This window comes from Amblyraja radiata, chromosome 19, assembly GCF_010909765.2.
Source record: "Amblyraja radiata isolate CabotCenter1 chromosome 19, sAmbRad1.1.pri, whole genome shotgun sequence".
Lineage (NCBI taxonomy): Eukaryota > Metazoa > Chordata > Chondrichthyes > Rajiformes > Rajidae > Amblyraja > Amblyraja radiata.
In genome coordinates this window covers 35,973,722-35,998,348 of record NC_045974.1, presented here as the reverse complement: position 1 = coordinate 35,998,348, position 24,627 = coordinate 35,973,722, and the positions used below count along the sequence as shown (strand labels likewise).

Genomic DNA, 24,627 nt, shown 5'->3' with positions numbered 1-24,627 from the left:
AAATTTTGCCCTAGTGGGACAGGCCCTTAAGTATACAAATGATGGCAAGACACCAAACAGCATTGATGTGCAGAAGGATCTTGGATTCTAGCTTCATAGCTTACTGAAAATATCAACAGAAGTAGATATACTGGAAAAGTGTATGGACTGCTTCCCTTCATTGGTCAAGAAGCCATGATGCAACTTTACAATACTTTGGCTCGGTCCTATTTGGATTATTGCATACAGTTCCAGTTGCCACATTACTGGAAGGATGTGGAGACTTTGGAGACGGTGCAGGAGGTTTACTACAATACAATTGGTGGTATTAGCTACAAGGGGAGGTTGGACTACTTGGATTACTTTCTCTGGAATGCCTAAGTTTTAGGGGAGAACTGATAGAAATACATTAATTTTTTTAATATAAGCATATATAGACACATATACAGATCGTCAGAACCCTTTTCACATGATGGAAATGTCAAAGACTAGAGGATATAGCTGTAATTGCAAGAGGGGCAGAGCATAAAGGAGTTGCGATGGCAGCTTTTTATTTACACAGTGGAACATGATGGCAGAGGTGGTGGAGGCAAATATGATAGTGACATTTAAGAGGCTTTTAAATAGGCACATGCAGGGAATGGAGGGATATGGATCATGTGCATGCCGATGAGGTTATCTTATCTTGGCATCATTCAGCATAGACATTGGGGGCCGAAGAGCTTGTTCCTGTACTGGACCCTCTGTTCTATGAAACAGCACATGTAGGGAGAAACAGAATTAACTGCACTCACTAATTACAATGGTCCCAATCTAGGAGAGATTAAAAAGGCAGATAGAATGCCCAATGTGCTGCGAAACTCTCCAGTCTTGCAGGCATGATCTTGATCTTCTGACTGAGGAGAGAGGTGGAAGTAGAAGGGAAATGGGAGCCCTGCGGATGGGAGATAAGAATATGGTGGGGGGGGGGGGGGGGGTTTAATTGCAATTTGGGGCACACTGAGGATGTTATAATCAACTTAGTTCCCTTCTACTGCACAATATACAGAAATATTACCTTGAAATGTAAATTTAAATTTTTTCAGCACTTTCTTGGCACTGATTTCAAATCAGATAAATCAGTGAAAACTAAGATGTGGTCATATACTGAAGTATAATGGGAAAGGTGATTTAACATTTTTGGTGTGTAGCAGTGCTGTAAAAATCTACGGTACAAGAATATTTACAAATATACACGTTACCCTAAATAAACAAGCTTTTGAAGAACTCTCAAAGATCCTGTATAACAAAACATTGCCATCAAGCATCATATATAACCAAATCTTCTCCCATTAAGTCCAAACTATAATTTCAAGTAATAGCTTTGAAACAAAAACAAATACTAATTTCATTAGTTCTCCACACGTGTATTGTACTTGGAAGTCTAGCTGGTTGGTCAACTGTAGGCAAAAATAGACCATTGTGTCCACAGTCCGTGCATCAACTGATTCAAATAAAAGTTAGAAAACAAGATCTCACCTGCTATTTTTGCCAGGTGACTGTGTAATTTATGAAGAATAATCAAAATGATCTTTCCCTCTTCAACCTAAATGAAATACAATGCAACAATTATCATCTTCTGTCACCATCTGTAGTTGGCAAAATAAATGCAACCACATCACATAAGGTTTTCTACAGAAATTTAGGATAGAGGAAAAACATTGTTTCAGATGTCTGTATTCTGCAGAGTCAGAATTTAAGTTTATATTTATTTATCCTCCTCTTAATATTAATATCTGCAATAATTTATGCTTAGCATTTAATAAAGATAAATAATTATGGAAAGTACCATTTTAAAATAATATGGACAAGCAAAAGCTATTACACTTGATTATACTGTGAAAAAGCAATTCCCCAGTATGAACATAAAATTCATATTAAACTATTAAAGTTTTTTTTAAATGACCTGCATTTATAACTTTTTTTATAACCTGCAGGTTCCATAGCACTTTTCAGTTATAACAGTGGTGCAATTAATAGAGCTGCTGCTTCAGTGCTAGAGAACCGGATTTGATCCTGACCTCAGTGTGGAGTTTGCAGGCTCTCGTTGTGACCACATGAGCTTCTGCTGGATAGCATAGAACTCATGTGAACGATAGTCAGTGTGGACTCCATGGGCCGAAGAGCCCATTTCCATGCTATATCTTTCAATCAATTGATTATCTGTTTTCTGTGGTTCCGATTACTGAATTGGGCAGAGAAACCAACCGCACTTCAAAACGAAAGGATAAATGGTAATAAATACAAAATGCTGGAGTAACTCAGCCGGATAGGCAGCATCTCTGGAGAGAAGGAATGGGTGACGTTTCGGGTCATCATCCACCTGCAGTGGATGAGGGCCTTAATTATCATCCAATATACATAGAACATCCCACTATGAAGCACTGCTCCAGTGATCAGAATGACAACCTAGTCATTTGTACTCAAGTCTCTACATTGAGACTTCAACTGACAACCATCTATTTTTTCATGCCGAAAGTGCTACAGGGCCACAGCTAAAAGAATGACATGCAATTTGTGTCCCTGTAGTAATACATTAAGGAGACAGGGAGAATGATAGAAAGAAGGGGGGGGGGGGGAACCTTATATATTGTGATTTGTTCTTTGTATGAAACCTAATAATGTCCCATCTCCAACAGATTCAATTTTGAAGAACAGAAATACCAATCCTACAAACAATTTATTTTTATTTTTATTTTTTTATTTAAGCAGGCACTGCTTTTTTCTAAACATTAAAATAATATTTCAATTAATAATTCCCATCGTACTCTATACAAGCCATCATTGGTCAGAAGCCGTCTCGACAACAAACTGTATATTGATTTCCCTACAAAATATAATTTGAGATCATCTACTCAGCAGCTTAAAACTGTTAATTTAAATATGTTACAGGGCAAATACTTTGCTTTCCCAAACACCGTGAATGTTGGAGATGCTCAGCATCCTGGAGAAAAAACAATTATTTTTAAATTTACTTCCATTACTTTACATGACTAAAAAAATGTATTGTGGCTCCTGGATTCATAAATATAAGTAGTACTCACCTTCTCATCTATTTTGAATGTTTGATGTTTGACTGTAAGGGAAAAATAATAATTATAGGGCATGGACAAAGAATTGGCAAATACTTTACAAATCAAAACATTTTTCAGAAATACAAACTGCAATTTTTATACCTCAAACTAATTATACAAATATTTATGATCAAGGTTGATTTGTACTGTTTTTCTGACTTTTAAGGAGTAGTCGGGGAGGGTTGGGAGGCATTAATTTTGGAGGAATGCCGTTTTCCTGTGCTTCCCTAGGCGCAGCATCGCCCAAAAGGGGACAATGCTGGAGTAAGGCAGCATCCCTGAAGAACATGGACAAGGTGACATTTCGGGTTGAGACCCTTGAAACTGATTGTAGGTGGGAGAGGGAGATGAAGGGGAAGGGAGAAGAAAAAGGTGGAAAAGGGGAGAGGCATGACAAAGCGTGGGAGGTAATAGGTCAACTAGTCGGGGGGCGGTGTTTGATAGATGGTTGGAACAAAGTCCAGAGATAAGGAAGGTATTATGCAGGTTTCAAGATTGCAGATTGTAAAGCCCAAGGTAGGAGGTGAGGGGGTGTGGGTGAGTAGAGGTGAGATGTAGGTGGGAGTCCAGGTGGGGCACAGAGGGGAGAAGGGGGGGGAATGAAAGAGGGGGGGGGGGGTCCGCTGAGAGAGGTTACCTAAAATTAGAGAATTCAATGTTCATACCCAAGGTGCGGTCCCTCGAGTTTGCTTGCGGCCTCACGCTAGCAATGGAGGCAGCCCAAATGGGAAGGGGAGTGAAAATAGTTAGCAACCCAGTAGATCCAGTGAAACGGTCGCCGAGTCTACACTTGGCTTCGACGATGTACAAGAGGCCACATGGGGAACAGTAGTACAGGATGTACAGGAGGCCACATGAGTAAGTAGATGAGGATAGGCAAAGTGCATGTGAACCTCTGCCTCACTTGGAAGGACTGCTGGGATCCCTGAATAGAGGCAAGGGAAGAAGTATAGGGACAGCTGTTACACCTCCTGCAGTTGCAGGGAAAGTATCTGGGGTTGGGTAGTTTGGGTGGCAAGGGATGAGAACCAAAGAGTTGTAGATGGAGCAGTCTCTGAGGAAGGCGGAAAGGGATGGAGATGGGAAGATGCGACGAATGGTGGGTGCAGTGACTATAGTGGAAATGTCGCACTATATTATATAGAAAGGAACTGCAGATGCTGGTATGAACCGAAGATAGACACAAAAAGCTGGAGTAACTCAGCGGGACAGGCAGCATCTCTGGAGTGAGGAGAAGGGTTAGATTTCGGGTCGAGACACTTCTTCCGTCTGAAGAAGGGTCTCGACCCGAAGTCACCCATTCCTTCTCTCCAGAGATGCTGCCTGTTGCACTATATTATGTTGGATGTGGAGATTGATGGGGTAAAAGTCAAGGACCTGGGGAAATCTGTCCTTGTTCCATCGAGGGGGAGGGAGCAAGAGCAGAACCACGGGACACAGAGGAGATGTGGGTGAGGGATTCATCTATGGCAGAAGGGGGAAACCAGATTTACTAATGAAAGAGGACACCTTGAATGTCTTAGAATGAAAAGTCTCATCATGGCTGCAAATGCAGTGGTGGTGGAAGAATTGAGAGCTGGGAATAGCATCTTTGCAAGGGTCAGAGTTCAAGGACGCGTGGTCCAGTTACAGAGGGAGTTGGTAGGTTTTTTTTTTAAATACAGTTGGTCAGTCTAAGACCTTAATGAAAACACATGCATTGCTTAACATATCAACATAGTGCACAACTGCACCAACATAGATGGAGGGAATGGACCGACTCCAAATTCCCTCCACAGATCTTCTCAATTTGCTCCATACATGTTGAGCAAAATCAAGCTGCTGGAGGGACTCTGTGGGTCAGACATCGTCTGTGGAAACAAATGGAGGCATCAATACAGGGCTGGGCCCAATTTCAAGACCATGCATTCTCCTTATATCCACTCTGCAACATAAAATAAAATTGCTTACTCCATACCGCTGCACCATCGAGAGCATCCTTACCAACTGTATCACAGTATGGTATGGCAACTGCTCTGTCTCTGACCGGAAAGCAATGCAGAGGGTGGTGAAAATTGCCCAACGCATCACCGGTTCCTCACTCCCCTCCATTGAGTCTGTCCAAAGCAAGCGTTGTCTGCGAAGTGCGCTCATCATCGTCAAGGACTGCTCTCACCCCAACCACAGACTGTTTACCCTCCTACCATCCGGGAGGCGCTACAGGTCTCTCTGTTGCCGGACCAGCAGGTCCAGGAACAGCTTCTTCCCTGCGGCTGTTACACTACTCAACACTGTACCTCGGTGATTGCCAATCACCCCCCCCGGACACTCCTTCCACCAGGAAAAAAATAATTGCACTACTATGACTGTATGCACGTAAATATATTTATTTATTACTCATATTCTATGTCGCTTCTAGGGAGATGCTAACTGCATTTCGTTGTCTCTGTACTGTACACTGCACAATGACAATAAAGTTTGAATCTGAATCTGATTTCAAGTTCTGGAGAATGCTCCTGATTTGAAGCATCAACTCTGTTTCTCTCGCCACTACTGCTTGACCTGCTGAGTGCTGGGAATATTCATTGTCCCTGGGAGTATTACAAATTAATGCACTGGGTAGATAATGCTAGAGGAACTCAAAGATCAGACAGCATGTATGGAGGAACCATTCCAACATTTGCACTCTCTAAATTCTGATTTTTTTCCCTCCCATGGGTATTTGGGAGATTTCAATCAAGTTTGTGGAACATAAATGATTGTTAACTCACCATGAACATTCTGAAAAAAAAACCCCAAGTGTGAGCTAATTGATAAATATTCAGTCATATTGCCACACAGCACGGAAACTGGCCCTTCGGCCCAACTCATCCATGGTGACAAAGATGTCCCGTCTAAATTAGCCCCATTTACCTACATTTGGTCCATGTCCTTATAAACCCATCAATGTACCTGTGCAAATGTCTTTCAGATGTTGATACAAGGAACTTCAGATGTTCGTTTACAAAAAAAAAAGACAAAGTGCTGGAGCAACTCAACAAGTTTGGCAGCATCTCTGGAGAACATATATAGGTAACATTTCAGTCTGAAAACGGGTCACGAACTGAAACATCTACCCGTGTTCTCCAGAGATGCTGCTGAACCCACCTATTATTCCAGCGCTCCTTGCATTTTTGCTTTCAAGTTTCAAAACTCAGGCAATTCCTTCCATATATCCATGCAAATCTTTCCCATGCCACCTTAATCCCATGTCCTGTAGTTCTCGATTCCCCGATTTTGGGAAAAAGACTCAACGTACACCCCATCAATTCCCCTCATGATATTGCACACCTCTATAAGATCCAACTGAACAATGAAACCTCAAATCTTGTACAATTGTAAAATTTGCCTCCAACTTCTATACTCAATTCCCTGACTGATGAAGGGCAAAAATACTTTTTCATGACCCTATTGAACTGCAATGCCACTTTAAAGGAATGAATACGTACTCACAGATCCCTCTATGCTACAACACACCCTAGACCCAACACGTCTTTGTGACAGTCCTGCCCAAATGCAACATTCACAAAACTGAATTAAACTCCATTAGCCATTCCTCAGCCCAATTGCTCAACTGCTGTAATTCCCGATAACCATCTTCACTTTCTATGATACCGTCTATTGTTGTGTAATCTGCAGAAGTACTAATAATGCCTTGTACATTCTCATCCAAATCGTTGATATAGATGACAAACAGCAATGGGCTCAGCATCAATCCAAGACGCAGTACTCGTCAATGGCCACCAGTTCAAAAATACCTGTCTACTACCACCCTCTGCTTCCTCCCATGAAGCTAATTCTGTGTCATTAGCTAGCTCTCCCCAAATCCCATGTGATCTAAACTTCCTGAGCAGCCTACTATGCAGAACTACTATGTCTTTATCCTACTACAGCCTACTATGTCTTTATCAAAGACATTGTTGGTCCATATAGACTGTCTACAGACCTGCTCTCTTCAACCAATAGACAATAGGTGCAGGAGTAGGCCATTTGGCCCTTCGAGCCAGCCATTCAATGTGATCATCCCCAATCAGTACCCCGTTCCTGCCTTCTCCCCATATCCCCCGACTCCGCTATTTTTAAGAGCTCTATCTAGCTCTCTCTTGAAAGCATCCAGAGAACCTGCCTCCCTCTGAGGCAGAGAATTCCACAGACTCACCACTCTCTGTGAGAAAAAGTGTTTCCTCGTCTCCGTTCTAAATGGCTTACTCCTTATTCTTAAACTGTGGCCCCTGGTTCTGGACTCCCCCAACATCGGGAACATGTTTCCTGCCTCTCGTGTGTCCAAGCCCTTAACAATCTTATATGTTTCAATGAGATCCCCTCTCATCCTAAACTCCAGAGTATAAAGCCCAGCTGCTCCATTCTCTCAGCATATATATGACAGTCCCGCCATCCCAGGAATTAACCTTGTAAACCTACGCTGCATTCCCTCAATAGCAAGAATGACCTTCCTCAAATTAGGGGACCAAAACTGCACACAATACTCCAGGTGTGGTCTCACTAGGGCTCTGTACAGCTTTGCTCCTATATTGGATTCCGCTTGTTATAAAGGCCAACATGCCATTCGCTTTCTTTACTGTCTGCTGTACCTGCATGCTTACATTCATAGACTGATGTACAAGGACCCCCAGATCCCATTGTACTTCCCCTTTTCCCTACTCGATGCCATTTAGATAGTAACAATGATAACCTTCTTTGTTACTTCTGGAATTCATTCAAAAGCACTGAATACCTTTCAGCCAATAATTGTTTTAATGTTCTTGTTGCCTCTCAGCAGTAACTCATTACCCATTTGTTCAACAGAATAGCCTCCAAACATCCAGTTGCAACAGTCAACACATTTGGTTCGTTGACAGGAGAATGAGAAAACATCTGGAGCACTATCCTCATCTGTGGAAAAAATCTTGGAGCGGTGCATCTTAATATATTTGAGCAATTTTGTGACGTTTCCAGCCTTCATGTAAAGTTTAAATGCCATTGCCAGATTTAGAAACCCTTGGTATTGGAATAGGCCATTTGCACCACGTCCACAAACAGCTGATCAGACTAGACTTGGGCACACCATAGCCTTGAGGTTAATGGTACACCCAGTGCCATTAAGAACATGCGATGAGCAATTTTTATCTTCAGCCATCCTCTCAGATACGAGTTGATTATGCAAGTTGATAGTGAATTAATGCCCCCTAATTATTAACCCTGCTAAGAAAAATGTCAGTTCTTTCTACATAATTAAGACTTCTGCAGATCTAGCAACATTATACATTTTATATAAATTTAATATCCTTCCTATAATTTTGCTACCCATACTACACAAACCTTTTCAACAACTGCTTAAATTTTTTGTACAGTTCTAATAGGACCACTGTACATTACCAATCTAAGTAGGTCAAAAAGGGAGATTTTCCATATTCCAGAGTCCAGATCAATCTTATTCAACGCTCTGTTGTGTAGAACCCATCTGGGTGAAGGAAAAGAAGTCAAGATCGGATTTGAAAACAAAGATGGAAGTTTTAAAATTAAGAAATTAATTCTGTAGGTTCAAGTTGTAACATTTCTAATGTGGCATCTTGCTTCATTCCAAGTCCCCTTCATTTGTCACCCTTGTGTTAACTAACTGACTGAATCAATTTCTTCAGCATCAAGTTCAGAGGATACAGCAAAGGAGGTTTGAATTTGAAGAGGTGATTAGGAGACGAAGAAAGAAAAAGAGTTTTGTAAAGTTAAAGGTAAAAATGTCATGTAATGTACCGTTTCCACCTCAAAGACATTTGCAGAGTAGGTCTCCAAAGGTTAGGAAACAGTATAAGTAAGAAGGGTCTCGACCCGAAACGTCAAGCATTACTTCTCTCCAGAGATGCTGCCTGTCTCGCTGAGTTACTCCAGTATTTTGTGTCCACAAAAGATACTGACTTCAGTCTTTCCAATATATAGGCAGACTCGTTACTGCTCCATCACTACAGGGCGTCAGTGAAACAAACTAACTATTTATATGTGGAAACTAGCATTGGATTTTCACATTACATTGGCAAATGAACATATGCAAATACGCACAAGAAATAAAGACAGCTTTGATTTAGATTGCCAGTAAATGCAGTGTTTCGTATCTCACTTTTGCCATTGTATTTCTCAGTTCCCAATCATTTCCTTCTAATTATATCTCCTCTAGACAGCCATGACTAATAAACGCTTCAACCTCACCAAGCCGACACCATCACGACTTATGCCAGTCACTTACATATTCTCGCCCGATCACAGACATTTCCTTTGTCTTCTCGATCTTTTCAAGACGTGTTCAATTTTAAACTTTTCCTAGGTCCAATGAAATGTCAGACTGAAATATCAAGCATTTCCCTCTCCAAGTGTTATAGTAGATTTTAAAAAAAGCTTTCCAATTTCTACAGGTTTTTTTGCATCTCAGAGCCTAGCGTAATCCTTGGAGATGGCAATAGTGTGGGAGCAGCAAGACAATCCACTGCAGGCATTTCTCCAGCTACAGCTTGATATACAAGAATGGAACCAGACGAGCGTAGTCTAATTAGAAAAATGGGTGATGCTGGAAGAGTGGATTTGATCATTTAGGTTAAAGGTTGCAGGCAAGATTGACAGACGTTTGTTTCGGTCATGGTCGTGCCAGATACAAGAAGTGAGAATGCGCAGTGTAGTTTTGATAGTGTAACTGACAGTTGAGCAGGACAATTTAGAAGGTATAAGAAGATTTGTCCCATGTTTGTGAAAGCCCTGGGGAGGCAGAAGGGAGAATTACGAGGAAATGGGGATAAGGGACTTCAGATTAACAACAAAATAAAGCCTATTTGATTGGTTAGAAAAATTCTGGGTCTTGAAAGAGAAGTTGCTGAAGGGCAAATAAATTAGAGTATTGATGGAACTGATGGGAATATTCTGTTGAGAAGCAGCACAGCCTCCTGCATCATAATAGGAATCAGAGATTCAAATCCACACTAAATCCTTTGACAGCAGCAACTGTGATAAGGCCATCAAAGCACCTGAAGCCTCGTTATCATTTACACTCCACTTTGCAGTGAGTAACCTCTGCTGCCTCCCTATCAGTAAATAGTAAGTGCAGCCAGGCAGAAAGTTTGGACAAAAGCCCATATCCAGGATGATCCAGCTCAATAAGCTTCACATAATCATAAAACAAAAATTATTTTCCATTACATTGAAAATTACCTCGTGCAGTTAAACCTTCAACACTTTATAATCTGGTCACTGTGGCAACAGTTTCTCAGAGGAAAAAGGAAATAGGTATGAAACTGAAGAGTGAGCAATTTTTCTGGGCGGTTTTGAAGGGATCCTTTGTCTAGACTTATTGGCGACGGGGAAGGAAGAACTCCGATAAGAAGCCACACCTGTCCTGGGTATGTGCAAACTGCCAAGGAGATTTATAATGTTATGAAGTCTAATATTATAGCCTTTCCATCAAAAAATTAATAGTAAAACAGTGCAGGAGAATTTATCACAGATTAAATGTATTCCACTATTTTACCATAACAGAAATTTTCAATACGGAAAACCAATAATTTGCAAAAAGAATTTATGCAAACACAGAAACCCTCAACCTACAAAGTTAGTCAGCTGGCTTGAAATGAAATGAATGTATCATCTTTCAATATAGAAACGTACTGCAGTTTAATTCAACAAGAGAAGTAATAAAATATGTACATTCACATATTTACATATATCACTGACAGCTTTTAAAACTTGATGCTTTGAATACTCTGTACATGGAGTGAAGCCAATTTATACTGCATCACAAAATGTCTCGGGCATTACGAATAAGCTTATCTGAGCAGAAATTACCTGAAAATTTGAAATAAAAATGAATTTGAACCCGACACACAAAACTATTTGAACATTTTATCCTGTGTAATTCACCCCACATAAATATTTTAAGAATTTCCAGTTGTCCATATTTAAATGTTAATAAACTATCTTTTTGAACCTCAACATGCCAAATCACTTCAAAAGTAATTCAATCGCTAAAATTTTGTTAATGCCATTTGGTATGCAACGAGAGTTGCCAAAGTTCTACAAATAAGAATAATATGAATTACTACTGGTTGAGCAATGAACATTGGGCAAATTCTTGTTTTTCTACAGTGTGGTAACCAGGCTAGGTTCAGAAATGACAAAACAGTGTTTCATTTGATAAGATACAAGTGACAAGGTGTCGTACATGTAACTAGATGTAGGATTTTCTTTCAATTATTTATATAAAGGAGGGCTCTTTCAAAAATTAATGCGATAGCTGTAGAAGCGAGAGACAGGAGGCAGGAATGGAAAATGCAGATTTATTGAAAATTGCACTGGTAGCGATTGAGGTGGGATGCCAATACAGAAATAAGTCAAATTAAGCAACTACTGAGGGGATATTGGATGGCTTGGACTCAGCTGCAGTGAAATACGAATTTGGGAAATTTTCAACCAAACCTAAGCAGGCATCCATCCACTAGTTAAAGTTTGCTTCAGCATTCTCACATGCCTTCTATTTGTGGTAGAATTTTGTATGAGCCTTCATCCACTAGTAATTATCACACAGACCTTCAGACCTCCGTCTCTAAACATTTAGATCCCTTGCTGTATACTTTTGTGATTGTATTTAAGAAATGTACCTCATGGCTCGAGGTACAGAAGTTCGATAATTAAACTCGGAATGTTCTCAAAGCACACCCGAGCTTTGAAGGATTATCTATTAAACTGTACTCATGATTTTGCCGTTCACTCAGAAATTACCAACATTTCATACAAACATGAGCATTTAATGTGTTACTGGAATCCCAATCAAATATTGAATTGTATGTTAAAGGATTAAATGCTGGATGCCAGAGATCATAGATATCAAGTAATCACACCAATTGTTCACGAACTACATAGTATTTCAATGCCAAATATTACACACCCAGAAGCATACATTTACATACCAAATAAATGAAGTGCTGAAAATAGCTCCATATTTAGGTTTGCCAATGAGGGGCATTATGGATAGGATACTCACATCTCCATCATTATTTAAGACATCCTTGTCAATTACATCCAATATTTAATTGTAAATTGTGGCTGGATTTTCGATTGGAGACAATGAACTGCAGATGTTGGAAACTTGATCGAAACACAAAGGGCTGGATTAACTCAGTGGGTCAGGCACATCTGTGGAGGGAATGATGGTTTGGATTGGGACACTTTTTCAGACGGAATGTAGTTGGGGGAGAAAGCTGGAAAAGAGGTGGGGGTGGCCAAAAATGTCACCTATCCATGTTCTCCAGAGATGCTGCCTGCTCCGTTAAGTTACTCCAGCACCTTGTGTCCTTTCCTGGCAAGCGATAGGTAGATACAGATGAAGTGAGCATGATTGGTAAATGGGTGGAGTAAGTGGCAACGGCTAAAGGGCCTGTCCCACTTAGGCGACTGGATCCCTCTACGACAATGTCTACGACAAGCTACAACCTACTACCTAGTCGACGTCAAGCTATGGCAAGCTACCGACAACCGGCGACCCATTAGGCCATCCACCTACGACCACACCTATGACCACATATGCGACAACTCACAACAACCGAAGTCAACCTACGACAAGCTACGACCCTGTCGGCGACAACTGAAGACAATTCAGTCGCTGGCACCTGTCGCCGAAGACAGCACAGGCGAAAACCTACGTCACCTGGCAACAACCTACGACAGCATCTACGTCAGGAGAAGTCAAGCTACGCTAATTGGCTTCAACCCACTGTCGTCGAAAATATTTGAACATGTTGAAAATCCAGCGGTAACCAGAAAGACACTACGACTCTTTGGGCAACTTCGGAGACTACTCATGACCATACAGGCGACACCCTGGCGACCATGTGGCGACAGCCCAGTCACCTAAAAAACAGCCTAAGTGGGACAGGCCCCTAAAGATGAAAAGGAGACAAAGGGGTGTCAGATAAGCAGTAGAGTGAAACGTAAAACAAGAGGGAGAGATAAGAAGGGGACAAGAAGAAGAGGTGGGCTTTAGTGGTAGAAATGGGTACGCCCTAAAATGAGGTTGGGGGGGGGGGGGAGAGGGGAGGGGCACAGGAAAGAGCGAAGGATTGTAAGAATTCAACCTTCATACCATTGGGTTGCAAGCTACCCAAGCAGACTATGAGGTGCTGTAACACACAATTCTAGACATTTTCGCCACCTTCAATATGATCCCACCACTAGTCACATCTTCCCATCCCCATCCCATCACAGAGACCACTCCCTCCACAGCTCCTTGGTTCACTCCCTTCCTCCGCCAACGACTCCCTTCCCAGGTACTTTCCCTTGCAACTGCAGGAGATGCAACACCTGTCCCTGCAGCTCCTTTCTCACGTCATCCACAAACCCCAGTAGCCCTTCCTGACAAGACAGTGCTTCAGATACACCTCTTCAATCCACAGCTACTGCATTTGGAGCCCCCGATGTGGCTTCCTTTCAATCAGCGAGACGAAGCGTAAACGTGCCAACCTTTTCACTCTGTACACCAAAGCCTGATGGATCTCCTTGTCGATAACCACTTTAACATATTGACCTTTCTGTCCTGCACCTTCTCCACTGCCAGAGTGAGGCTACACACGAAGTGTTCCTCCAGTTTATTTTCCAACTACAGTGCCCTCCATAATGTTTGGGACAAAGACCCATCATTTATTTGCCTCTGTACTCCACAATTTGCGATTTGTAATAGAAAAAAAATCACATGTGGTTAAAGTGCACATTGTCAGATTTTATTAAACGCCATTTTTATATATTTTAATTTCGCCATGTAGAAATTACAGCTGCGTTTATACATAGCCCTCCTTTTCAGGGCACCATAATGTTTTGGGACACATGGCTTCACAGGTCTTTGTAATTGCTCAGGTGTGTTTAATTGCATCCTCAAAATATATATTATATATTATAAGAGATAAGGTACAAGAGGGCTCTCAGCACCTCGTCTTTCCTCCAGTCTTTCCATCACCTTTGGAATCTTTTATTGCTGTTTGATCAACATGAGGACCAAAGTCGTGCCAATGAAAGTCAAAGAAGCCATTATGAGACTGAGAAACAAGAATAAAATTGTTAAAGACATCAGCGAAACCTCAGGCTTACAAAAATCAACTGTTTGGAACATCATTAAGAAAAAAGAGAGCACCGGTGAGCTTACTAATCACAAAGGGACTGGCAGGCCAAGGAAGACCTCCATAGCTGATGACAGAAGAATTCTCTCGATAAGAAAAATCCCCAAGCACCTGTCCGGCATATCAGAAACACTCTTCAGGAGTCAGGTATGGATTTGTCAACGACCACTGTCCGCAGAAGACTTCATGAATAGAAATACAGAGGCTACACTGCAAGATGCAAACCACTGGTTAGCCGCTAAAATAGGATGGCCAGGTTACAGTTTGCCAAGAAGAGCAACCACAGTTCTGGAAAAAGGTCTTGTGGACAGATGAGACGAAGATTAACACATCAGAGTGATGGCAAGAGCAAAGTATGGAGGAGAGAAGGAACTGCCCAAGATCCAAAACATACCTCCTTATGTGTGAAACAATGGTGGGGGTGTTATGGCCTGGGCATGTATGGCTGCTGAAGGTACTGGCTCACTTAACTTCACTGATGATACAACTGCTGATGGTAGTAGCATAATGAATTCTGAAGTGGAAAGAAACATCCATCTGCTCAAGTTCAAAGAAATGCCTCAAAACTCATTGGCCGGCAGTTCATTCTACAGCAAGAATCAAATATAGGAGCAAAGAGGTCCTTCTGCAGTTGTACAGAGCCCTAGTGAGACCACACCTGGAGTATTGTGTGCAGTTTTGGTCCCCTAATTTGAGGAAGGACATTCTTGCTATTGAGGGAGTGCAGCCTGGGTTTACAAGGTTAATTCCCGGGATGGAGGGACTGTCATATGCTAGAGAATGGAGCAGCTGGGCTTGTACACTCTGGAGTTTAGAAGGATGAGAGGGTATCTCATTGAAACATATAAGATTGTTAAGGGTTTGGACACGCTAGAGGCAGGAAACATGTTCCCGATGTTGGGGGAGTCCAGAACCAGGGGCCACAGTTTAAGAATAAGGAGTAAGCCATTTAGAACGGAGACGAGGAAACACTTTTTCTCACAGAGAGTGGCGAGTCTGTGGAATTCTCTGCCTCAGAGGGTGGTGGAGGCAGGTTCTCTGGATGCTTTCAAGATAGGGCTCTTAAAAATAGCAGAGTCAGGGGATATGGGGAGAAGGCAGGAACGGGGTACTGATTGGGGATGATCAGCCATGATCACATTGAATGGCGGTGCTGGCTCGAAGGGCCTACTCCGGCACCTATTGTCTACTGTCTAAGACAATGATCCCAAACATACTGCTAAAGCAACAAAGGAGTTTTCCAAAGCTATGAAATGTCCAATTCTTGAGTGGCCAAATCAATCACCCGATCTGAACCCAACTGAGCATGCTGAAGAAAAAATTGAAGGGGACTAGCTCCAAAAACAAGCATAAGTTAAAGATGGCTCCAATCCAGTCCGGGCAGAGCATCACCAGAGAAGACACCCAGTAACTGGTGATGACCATGAATCTTAGATTTCAATCAGTCATTCATTGCATACGAAGCATATGCAACAAAATACTAAACATGACTACTTTCATTTACTTGACATTGCTGTGTCCCAAACATTATGGTGCCCTGCTGTGATTTCTACATGGTGAAACCAAAACGTGTAGAAATGGCCTTTATTAAAATCTGACAATGTGTACTTTAACCACATGATTTTTTTTCTATTACAAATCTCAAATTGTGTAGTAGAGGCAAATAAATAAATGGGTCTTTGTCCCAAACATTATGGAAGGATCTGTGTAACTCACTGTGTCTTTACATTTCACTCCTCTTCTCTCCGTATCAACACCCTTTTATTTCCATTTCATCTCTAACCTTTGTCACTTACTGCACCTATCAACTAATCAAATCCCCCCTCACTTTGTCCTGACCCCACCTTTTCCCCAGATTTCTGACAATACTACAATCCATCTGAAGAAGGGTCCGAATCTAAAACATCACCTATCCATTCCCTGCAAAAATGCTGCCTGACCTGCCGATATACCCAGCACTTTGCATTTAGATGAACAGATACCACAGAGATAATGGTAACCATTTGAGGGTTTACAAGGGCAGGTAGCAATAATAGCACCCATTGTCACAGTATGGGGCTGAATTTTAGAATCACAAATTGAATGCTCAATTAAAGATTGCATAAACTTTGCTTTATACTTCTTGTTCACTGACATTTTAGTTTAAACAAATATTGTGCTTAAATTATTGAACTATTAAACAGAATGAGTTATGTTCCTGCTGGAGATAATGCTCATATCCCAATAATACAGAAGACATGAGAAATCTCAAATCATAGCTAAATTAAGTAATAAAAAACTAGTATCAAAAACAATAATTGAAAAATGACTATTTGTAGTTAAAACCCATCTGGTATTTTGACAGCCTTAAGCAGGAAATCAACAATCCGCACCTCAATGTCATTATACATTCACGGCAAAGTAATCAACTCCAAACTGCACACGGGCTATTCAAATGGGGGAAATGAATCAATTGGCATTATATAATTAGTGGGATGCAGGCATGATTGATAACGTTACCAACTCTTGATAGCACCTGTGATAATGTCAAAGATGAAGCTAACCATTTACACGCATATTATTACCTTTCCAAGTAGTCAATAAATCAAAACGAGATTGTATTATACATCTATACAGAGGCCAACTATATGTACCCTGGTAAAAATTTAGGGCACCAGTTTAATGTTCCGTAATAAAAGAAAGAACTAAAATGTCTCACATTTTTTTTTGTTGTGTTTTCTGTTTTGGTATACATGAAATTTGGGAGAAATTGCCATTAGAATATCTAAATTCAGTCAACATATTATATGTGTCCTGGGGGAGCAGGATATAAAGGAGTGCAAAGATTATCTTGAACATTGACAGTTTGAACACAAAGTTTACAAGTTCAACAAGGATATTGTACATTTCTACTTATTTCCTACATGGTGGCAATCAAAGATGGTCGAAAGTATTATTAAACGAAAACTACAGCAAGTCAACGATATTACAAAGGATTTAGCCAAAAAAGAATTTAATAGGAAAATAAAGTACTTCTTTGGAGAAGAATTTGAACTGAAATCATTGTTGTCAGTAATGTACAAATGATATACTTAGGAGTTGGAAGATCAGAAAAGGCCACAATTAGAAAGAGGAAGATTCCAGCATTTCTCAACCTAGGTGACAGTGGACCCAAAATGTAAATCAGTGGTACGGTAATTTCAGCCAAGGAGTGGATGTATAGTTAAACATTTAACTTTCCAAATTTGGAATCTTGTCTTTAGTCTCCATTAAATAAATGATCCAGTTGTATTTCCCCATTAGTACGACTACAGAAAATCTTTGTCATTACATGCACAAACTCTTTAATGATGAGTGTTACTGGCTGCCCATCAAACACCCTGGCATGAAAAGTTAGCTAATACAAGTGTAGGTTCTCATCAGTTCAGGTTTTATGCAGGTGAGATGAGAGATGTAAAATCTGATAAAAACACATACCACCCATTTTGCACCCCTTCAATCCCCAATCCCTGGCTTGTAGGTAAATTCATCCCTCCTCAACCCCTCCTGACTGAATCTATTTCAAATTGGTATGTTTCATTGGCCAAGGAGATAATACAGCAGTTGCTTAATTCACATGGATCTCTGCATAGTCATAGTTTACATCGTGGAAACAGCCACTTTGGTACAACTTGCCCACACCGGCTAACGTGTCCCATCAACACTAGTCTCATCTGCTTGCATTTGGCCCATATCCCTTTAATCCCATCCTATCCACGTAACAGTCTAAATATTTCTTAAACGTTACGATAGTTCCTCCCTCAACTACCTCTTCCTCAGCTCGTTCCAAACACCTACTACCTTTTGTGTGAAAAAGTTACCTTCAAGTTCCTTTTAAATCTTTCCTCCCTCACCGTAAACCTATATCCTTGGTTCTCGATTCTCCGATTCTGAGCAAGAGGCTGTGCATCTACTCGAACTATTCTCTCTCATGATTTTGTACACCTCTATAAGATCACCCCTCATCTTCCTGCACTCCACGGAATAGAGTCCTAGCCTGCTCAACCTCTCTCTATAGCTCACGCTTCTCTGCACCCTTCCCAGCTTCGAGTCATAGAGTGTGCAGACAGGCCTTTCGGCCCAACTTGCCCATACCGGCAAACATGTCCCAGCTACACTATTCCCACATACCTGTGCATGGTCCATATCCCTCCAAACTTGTCCTATCCATGTACCTGTTTAACTGTTTCTTAAACGTTGAGATAGTCCCAGCCTCAACTACCTCCTCTGGCAGTTAGTTCCATACACCCATCACCCTTTGTGTGAAAAAGTTACCCCTCAGATTCCTATTAAATCTTTACCCCTTTACCTTGAACCTATGTCCTCTGGTCCTTGATTCCCCCACTCTGGGCAAGAGATTCTGTGCATCTACCCGATCTATTCCTTCATGATTTTATACACCTCTATAAGATCACCCCCTCATCCTACTGCGCTCCAGGGAATAGAGACCCAACCTACTCAACCTCTCCCTATAGGCCAGACCCTCTAGTCCTGGCAACATCCTCGTAATTCTTTTCTGAACCATTTCAATACCATTCCTATAACACCATGCTCAAAACTGAACACAATATTCTAAATGCAGGCTCACCAACGTCTTATACAACTATAACATGCCCTCCCAACTTCTATACTCAATGGTACACAAAATTGCTGGAGGAACTCAGCGGGTGCAGCAGCATCTATGGAGCGAAGGAAATAGGCGACGTTTCGGGCCGAAACCCTTCTTCAGACTGATGGGGGGTGGGGAAAGAAAGAAGGAAAAAGGGGAGGAGGAGGAGCCCGAGGGGGGGCGGATGGGAGGGTGGGAGGAGACAGCTAGAGGGTGAAGGAAGGGGAGGGGACAGCACAGGCTAACCAAATTGGGGGAATTCAATGTTGATGCCATAAGGGCGCAAGGACCCCAGACGGAATATGAGGTGCTGTTCCTCCAATTTCCGCTGTTGCTCACTCTGGCAATGGAGGAGACCCAGGACAGAGAGGTCGGATTGGGAATGGGAGGGGGAGTTGAAGTGCTGAGCCACCGGGAGGTCAGGTAGGTTAAGGCGGACTGAGCGGAGGTGTTCGGCGAAACGGTCGCCCAACCTACGCTTGGTCTCACCGATGTAAATTAGCTGACATCTAGAGCAGCGGATGCAGTAGATGAGGTTGGAGGAGATACAGGTGAACCTTTGTCGCACCTGGAACGACTGCTTGGGACCTTGAATGGAGTCGAGGGGGGAGGTGAAGGGACAGGTGTTGCATTTCTTGCGGTTGGAGGAGATACAGGTGAACCTTTGTCGCACCTGGAACGACTGCTTGGGACCGTGAATGGAGTCGAGGGGGGAGGTGAAGGGACAGGTGTTGCATTTCTTGCGGTTGGAGGAGATATACTCAATGCTCTGACTGATGAAGGCCAATGTGCCAAAGCCTTTTTGAACACCCTATCTACCTGTGATGCCACTTTCAATGAACAATGTACCTGTATTCCAAGATCATGGTTAACAAGTTGACATGGAAAGTTTTTTTTTAAATCAAGAAACATGCCTTCCTCCACCAAATACTGATCCATATCTTCTGACAGCTTTGTACTGTAATTGACAGCATGAGACAAGTAGATTTGGTATTAGAAGTTGTAGAAGTTCAGAAATGGTGACAATGGATCTGAGAAATTTCTGATCTGCCCTATAATAAAACCTGCAACTATATCACAGCTAAAACGCAACTTAATTATGAAGTAGACATAATTTATAATATGCTGATAGAAACCAACAAAAAATTGTCAAGCCTGCGAATAATATTGAGCATGGAGACAAAATTTGATCCTTGCCCCATAGCACGTTTATTAAAATGGATCTAGTTTGAAATTTCTTTCTATCTGATCATTAAAATGTTCTCAGTGGCCTTTTTAAAAAGCTAATTTGTGTTGGACTGCCGTAGGGTTGGAATAATCTCAAATGTAATAGTTTTTTTGGGGGGGGAGGGGGGGGGGGGGCAAACGAACTACCCAATGAGTAAACCGTAAACCACAATGGGGCCAATTTCTAATAATCTGAATGGCAGAAAGAAACAGGACACATTGCAAAGAATTTGTACCGATATCATTTTCCCACAAATTTCCCTAATGTTCTCACTGTCCAAGTAGTTTATTCTTGTGATTTTAATATGAACTGAGCAATTATCTGCAATTGTGGTCACAGTGTTATAAGGAAAATGGCAATCATTTGTCCTTGAGATGTATGAAACTCATTTGAAATTAGACCAAAGAATTCAGAGATAAATGGGGAATGTCATTGGAACTCACTGATAGTACAAATAGCACAAAAGGAATTACAGATTTAAAGTTTCTAGGCCCACAATGTATGTTATATAATTCTTGGAATATTACACGCAATAAAGGACAAATTGGTGCATCAAATTAAATATTTTGATCTAACGTCACAATCTTTTTTTACTCTTTACTGTGTGCTGATCAAGACAGTTATAATTATGGTAATTATCACCATGAAACGACTAATATCGGCTCAACATAGTCAGGTGACGTCTGGCACAAATTAATAAGGAGAAAATTAATACTTTTGCAGCAAAACACTTACCATTAAGAATGCCTTCCTCTGATCCTCCCGAGCCCCTCATTCTTATATATGTTAGTCCCAATACAAGGAAAAATAAACAAGCAGCAGTCAAAAGAAACATGGATAGGTAGTGTGCACTGAATCCAGCGTTCGCCGAACCGCCCTCCCGTTTAAATTGCTGTAATAGTTCCTCCTCGGGTTCCCTCGGGCTTTTACGATTAAATGTACTGTAAGTTTGGTTAATGCCTGTATGGTTCGAGTGATTAGCATCGAGTTGAAGGGAGGACGAGGGCCCGCTTCTACTGGTGACAACATTGCTGTTGTAAATGGTTGGTCCAATCGGACCGATGTGATTGTTGTTTCTGGTGCTGTTATAAAAACTCTCCCTCTCTGCTCCCAGAATACCAGGGTTAATTTTCTTAAAAGAGGAATTACGGAACCGCAATAACATGGTGGGCTCTTCTGTGGCGTTCTTCTCCCTCTGATCCTCCACCTCCAGCTGGTTTCTTGTGTCTAGACAGCAAGGGCCGCCGGCGACGTCGTGGGTCCGCCTGGCGCCGCCTCTCCTGCCCGCGACGCTGTCCTCCGCCGTCCCTGGCGAATCACTGCTATTAACCGTGCCCGACATGGCCAAGAATTTCTTAGACTGGCTCCGTCTTGAGTTCGGCCTCCGGCTTCGCTCCTCTCGTTCATCCTCGGAGTCGGAGTAATTGCCGTCCCTGATGTAGGATACCCTGCTGGCGCTGCCACCGCTACTATTGTTGCTGGCGTGTAGCTCGGTTCCCGGCGGCTGTGCATCTTCCTCCGGCGCCAGCTGGGAGCCTCGGCTCGGGCTCGGCCCCCACCAGGGGGTGGAGTTGCTTCTGCCGGCGGAGACCCCGGCGCCGCCGTTATTGTTGCTGTTCACCATTCTCTGCGCTGTGCTCCTCCCTTTGCTGTTCCCAGGCCGAGGACGGGGGTAATCGCCAGAAACTTTATCTGTCCGGCCCGCCCTCCTGCCGCTCTCGCTCCTCCCGTTAGCTTCGGCGTCCGACTCGTCCGAGCTGAAGCCCAGCAGCTTGGCCGGAGGCACGGGGGGAGGAGTGAGGCCGGCGCCGAGGCCTGGTGCCGGGCTTGTCCCACCACAGTTCCTGGTCTTGGGCCGCGCTCCCCGCTCCTCCCGCAGCTTCTTCAGTCTCTTCAGGTAGACGGGGCGGGTGCTCTCGGTCACCGGGCCCGGCGCCAAACCGAATTTTTTCAATTCCGAACAGAGTTCGGCGTCCGTTAACTGCGCCGCCATCTTACCGCGCGAGGCATGAGACTGGCGGATGTGACGTCAGCGGGTCGGTTGGACGGTCGCCCCCTCCCCCCGCGGGCTGACGACCCGGCCCGGCCTGAGGCCGCCTCAGAGCGGAGCGGAGCGGACCAGCCCAGCCTGCTCGACCCACCGATCCACCAGCTCGCCCGCCCGCTAGTCACCTGGCGTGGCGCTGGACGGTATGTGAGGGGAAAACAGGTCGCAATAAGTGGTGTATATGTGGGATGAGGGTCTCTTAAAGGGAAAACGTCCATCTGCACCCATGGGGGTAGGGTCGCAATCTGTGCGGTGGAGGGGGTCTTGGCCCAAGGACGCATTAAAGGGAACACGTCCGCCTGCAGCCCCCTGAACCCACGGAGTTGGTGGGTATGTGAGAGAACATAGGTCGCAATAAGTTGGGTGGTGGAGGGTTGTGAGGCGGGTGGGTGGGAGTTGGGTGGGTGAGGGGGAAAGTGTAGGGAGATGGGGGTGGAGAATTAATGGTAGGATTATAGGAACAACGTCATATATTCAATGGGCCAAATGGCCTCTTTTATGGGGTTAAAATACATTTAATCCACTTGAGAAGACGTAGAGTGATGGAATAAGTGGGTAAGAAGGAACTGCAGATACTGGTTTAAACTGGTCACATTGATGCCTTCAGGGAGGTTGGAGCATTTTAACATAGACATAGAAAATAGGTGCAGGAGTTGGCCATTCGGCCCTTCGAGCCTGCACCGCCATTCAATAAGATCATGGCTGATCATCCAACTCAGTATCCTGTACCTGCCTTCTCGCCATACCTCCTGATCCCTTTAGCCACAAGGGCCACATCTAACTCCCTCTTAAATATAGCCAATGAACTGGCCTCAACTACCTTCTGTGGCAGAGAATTCCAGAGATTCACCGCTCTCTGTGTGAAAAATGTTTTCCTCATCTCGGTCCTAAAAGATTTCCCCCTTATCCTTAAACTGTGACCCCTTGTTCTGGACTTCCCCAACATCGGGAACAATCTTTCTGCATCTAGCCTGTCCAACCCCTTAAGAATTTTGTAAGTTTCTATAAGATCCCCCCTCAATCTTCTAAATTCTAGCGAGTACAAGCCGAGTCTATCCAGTCTTTCTTCATATGAAAGTCCTGACATCCCAGGAATCAGTCTGGTGAACCTTCTCTGTACTCCCTCTATGGCAAGAATGTCTTTCCTCAGATTAGGAGACCAAAACTGTACGCAATACTCCAGGTGTGGTCTCACCAAGACCCTGTACAACTGCAGTAGAACCTCCCTGCTCCTATACTCAAATCCTTTTGCTATGAATGCTAACATACCATTCGCTTTCTTCACTGCCTGCTGCACCTGCATGCCTACTTTTAATGACTGGTGTACCATGACACCCAGGTCTCGTTGCATCTCCCCTTTTCCTAATCGGCCACCATTCAGATAATAGTCTACTTTCCTGTTTTTGCCGCCAAAGTGGATAACCTCACATTTATCCACATTATACTGCATCTGCCATGCATTTGCCCACTCACCCAGCCTATCCAAGTCACCTTGCAGCCTCCTAGCATCCTCCTCACAGTTAACACTGCCCCCCAGCTTCGTGTCATCCGCAAACTTGGAGATGTTGCATTCAATTCCCTCGTCCAAATCATTAATATATATTGTAAATAGCTGGGCTCCCAGCACTGAGCCTTGCGGTACCACACCAGTCACTCCCTGCCATTGTGAAAAGGACCCGTTTACTCCTACTCTTTGCTTCCTGTCTACCAGCCAGTTCTCTATCCACATCAATGCTGAACCCCCAATACCGTGTGCTTTAAGTTTGTATACTAATCTCTTATGTGGGAACTTGTCGAAAGCCTTCTGAAAGTCCAGATATAACACATCCACTGGTTCTCCCTTATCCACTCTACTAGTTACATCCTCGAAAAATTATATTTTGTTCCAGATGGCTCGGCCCTTCTATCTATATCCTTAAATAGACACAAAATGCTGGTGTATCTCAGCGAGACAGGCAACACCTCTGGAGAGAAGGAATGGGTGATGCTTCGGGTTAAGACCCTTCTTCAGACTGATGTCAGGGACGAGGGAGGCACAAAGAGAAGGAAGCGTAAGGTGCGAAAACAGGACAAAGGGGATGAGGTTCAAGGAAAATGTCGAATAGATCATTGTTAGCTGGGAGAAGGTAACAGCAAAGCAAACAGATATAATGTAGTCGGAGACAGACATGGTCGAAGAACTGGGAAGGGAGAGGGATGGAGAGAGGGGGAAAGTAAGGGTTACATGAAGTTAGAGAAGTCCATGTTCATACCGCTGGGGTGTAAGCAACCCAAGCGACATATGAGGTGCTGTTCCTCCAATTTGTGCTAGGCTTAATTCGCTCTGACATTGGAGAAGGCCCAGAACAGAAAGGTCAGCGTGGGGATGGGAGAGGGAGTTAAAGTGTTTAGCAAATGGGAGATCAGGTAGGTTAGGCTGACTGAGCGGACGTGTCAGGGAAACGATTGCCGAGCCTGCGCTTGGTCACGCAGAT

At 43.1% G+C, this 24,627-nt stretch overlaps 1 protein-coding gene across 1 annotated transcript in view; it reads right to left on the bottom strand.

Moving 5' to 3' along the window:
• lemd3 (LEM domain containing 3) overlaps positions 1 to 22,145 on the bottom strand; it is a 52,879-nt gene extending 30,734 nt beyond the window's left edge. The window contains exons 1-3 of the mRNA XM_033038233.1: positions 20,842 to 22,145; positions 3,063 to 3,094; positions 1,498 to 1,564 (exon numbers count right to left, since the gene is read on the bottom strand). Of these exons, the coding sequence (XP_032894124.1) occupies positions 1,498 to 1,564; positions 3,063 to 3,094; positions 20,842 to 22,099 (1,357 nt within the window). The 5' untranslated portion in view covers positions 22,100 to 22,145. The remainder of the gene's footprint in view (positions 1 to 1,497; positions 1,565 to 3,062; positions 3,095 to 20,841) is intronic.
• Positions 22,146 to 24,627: the final 2,482 nt, after the last annotated feature.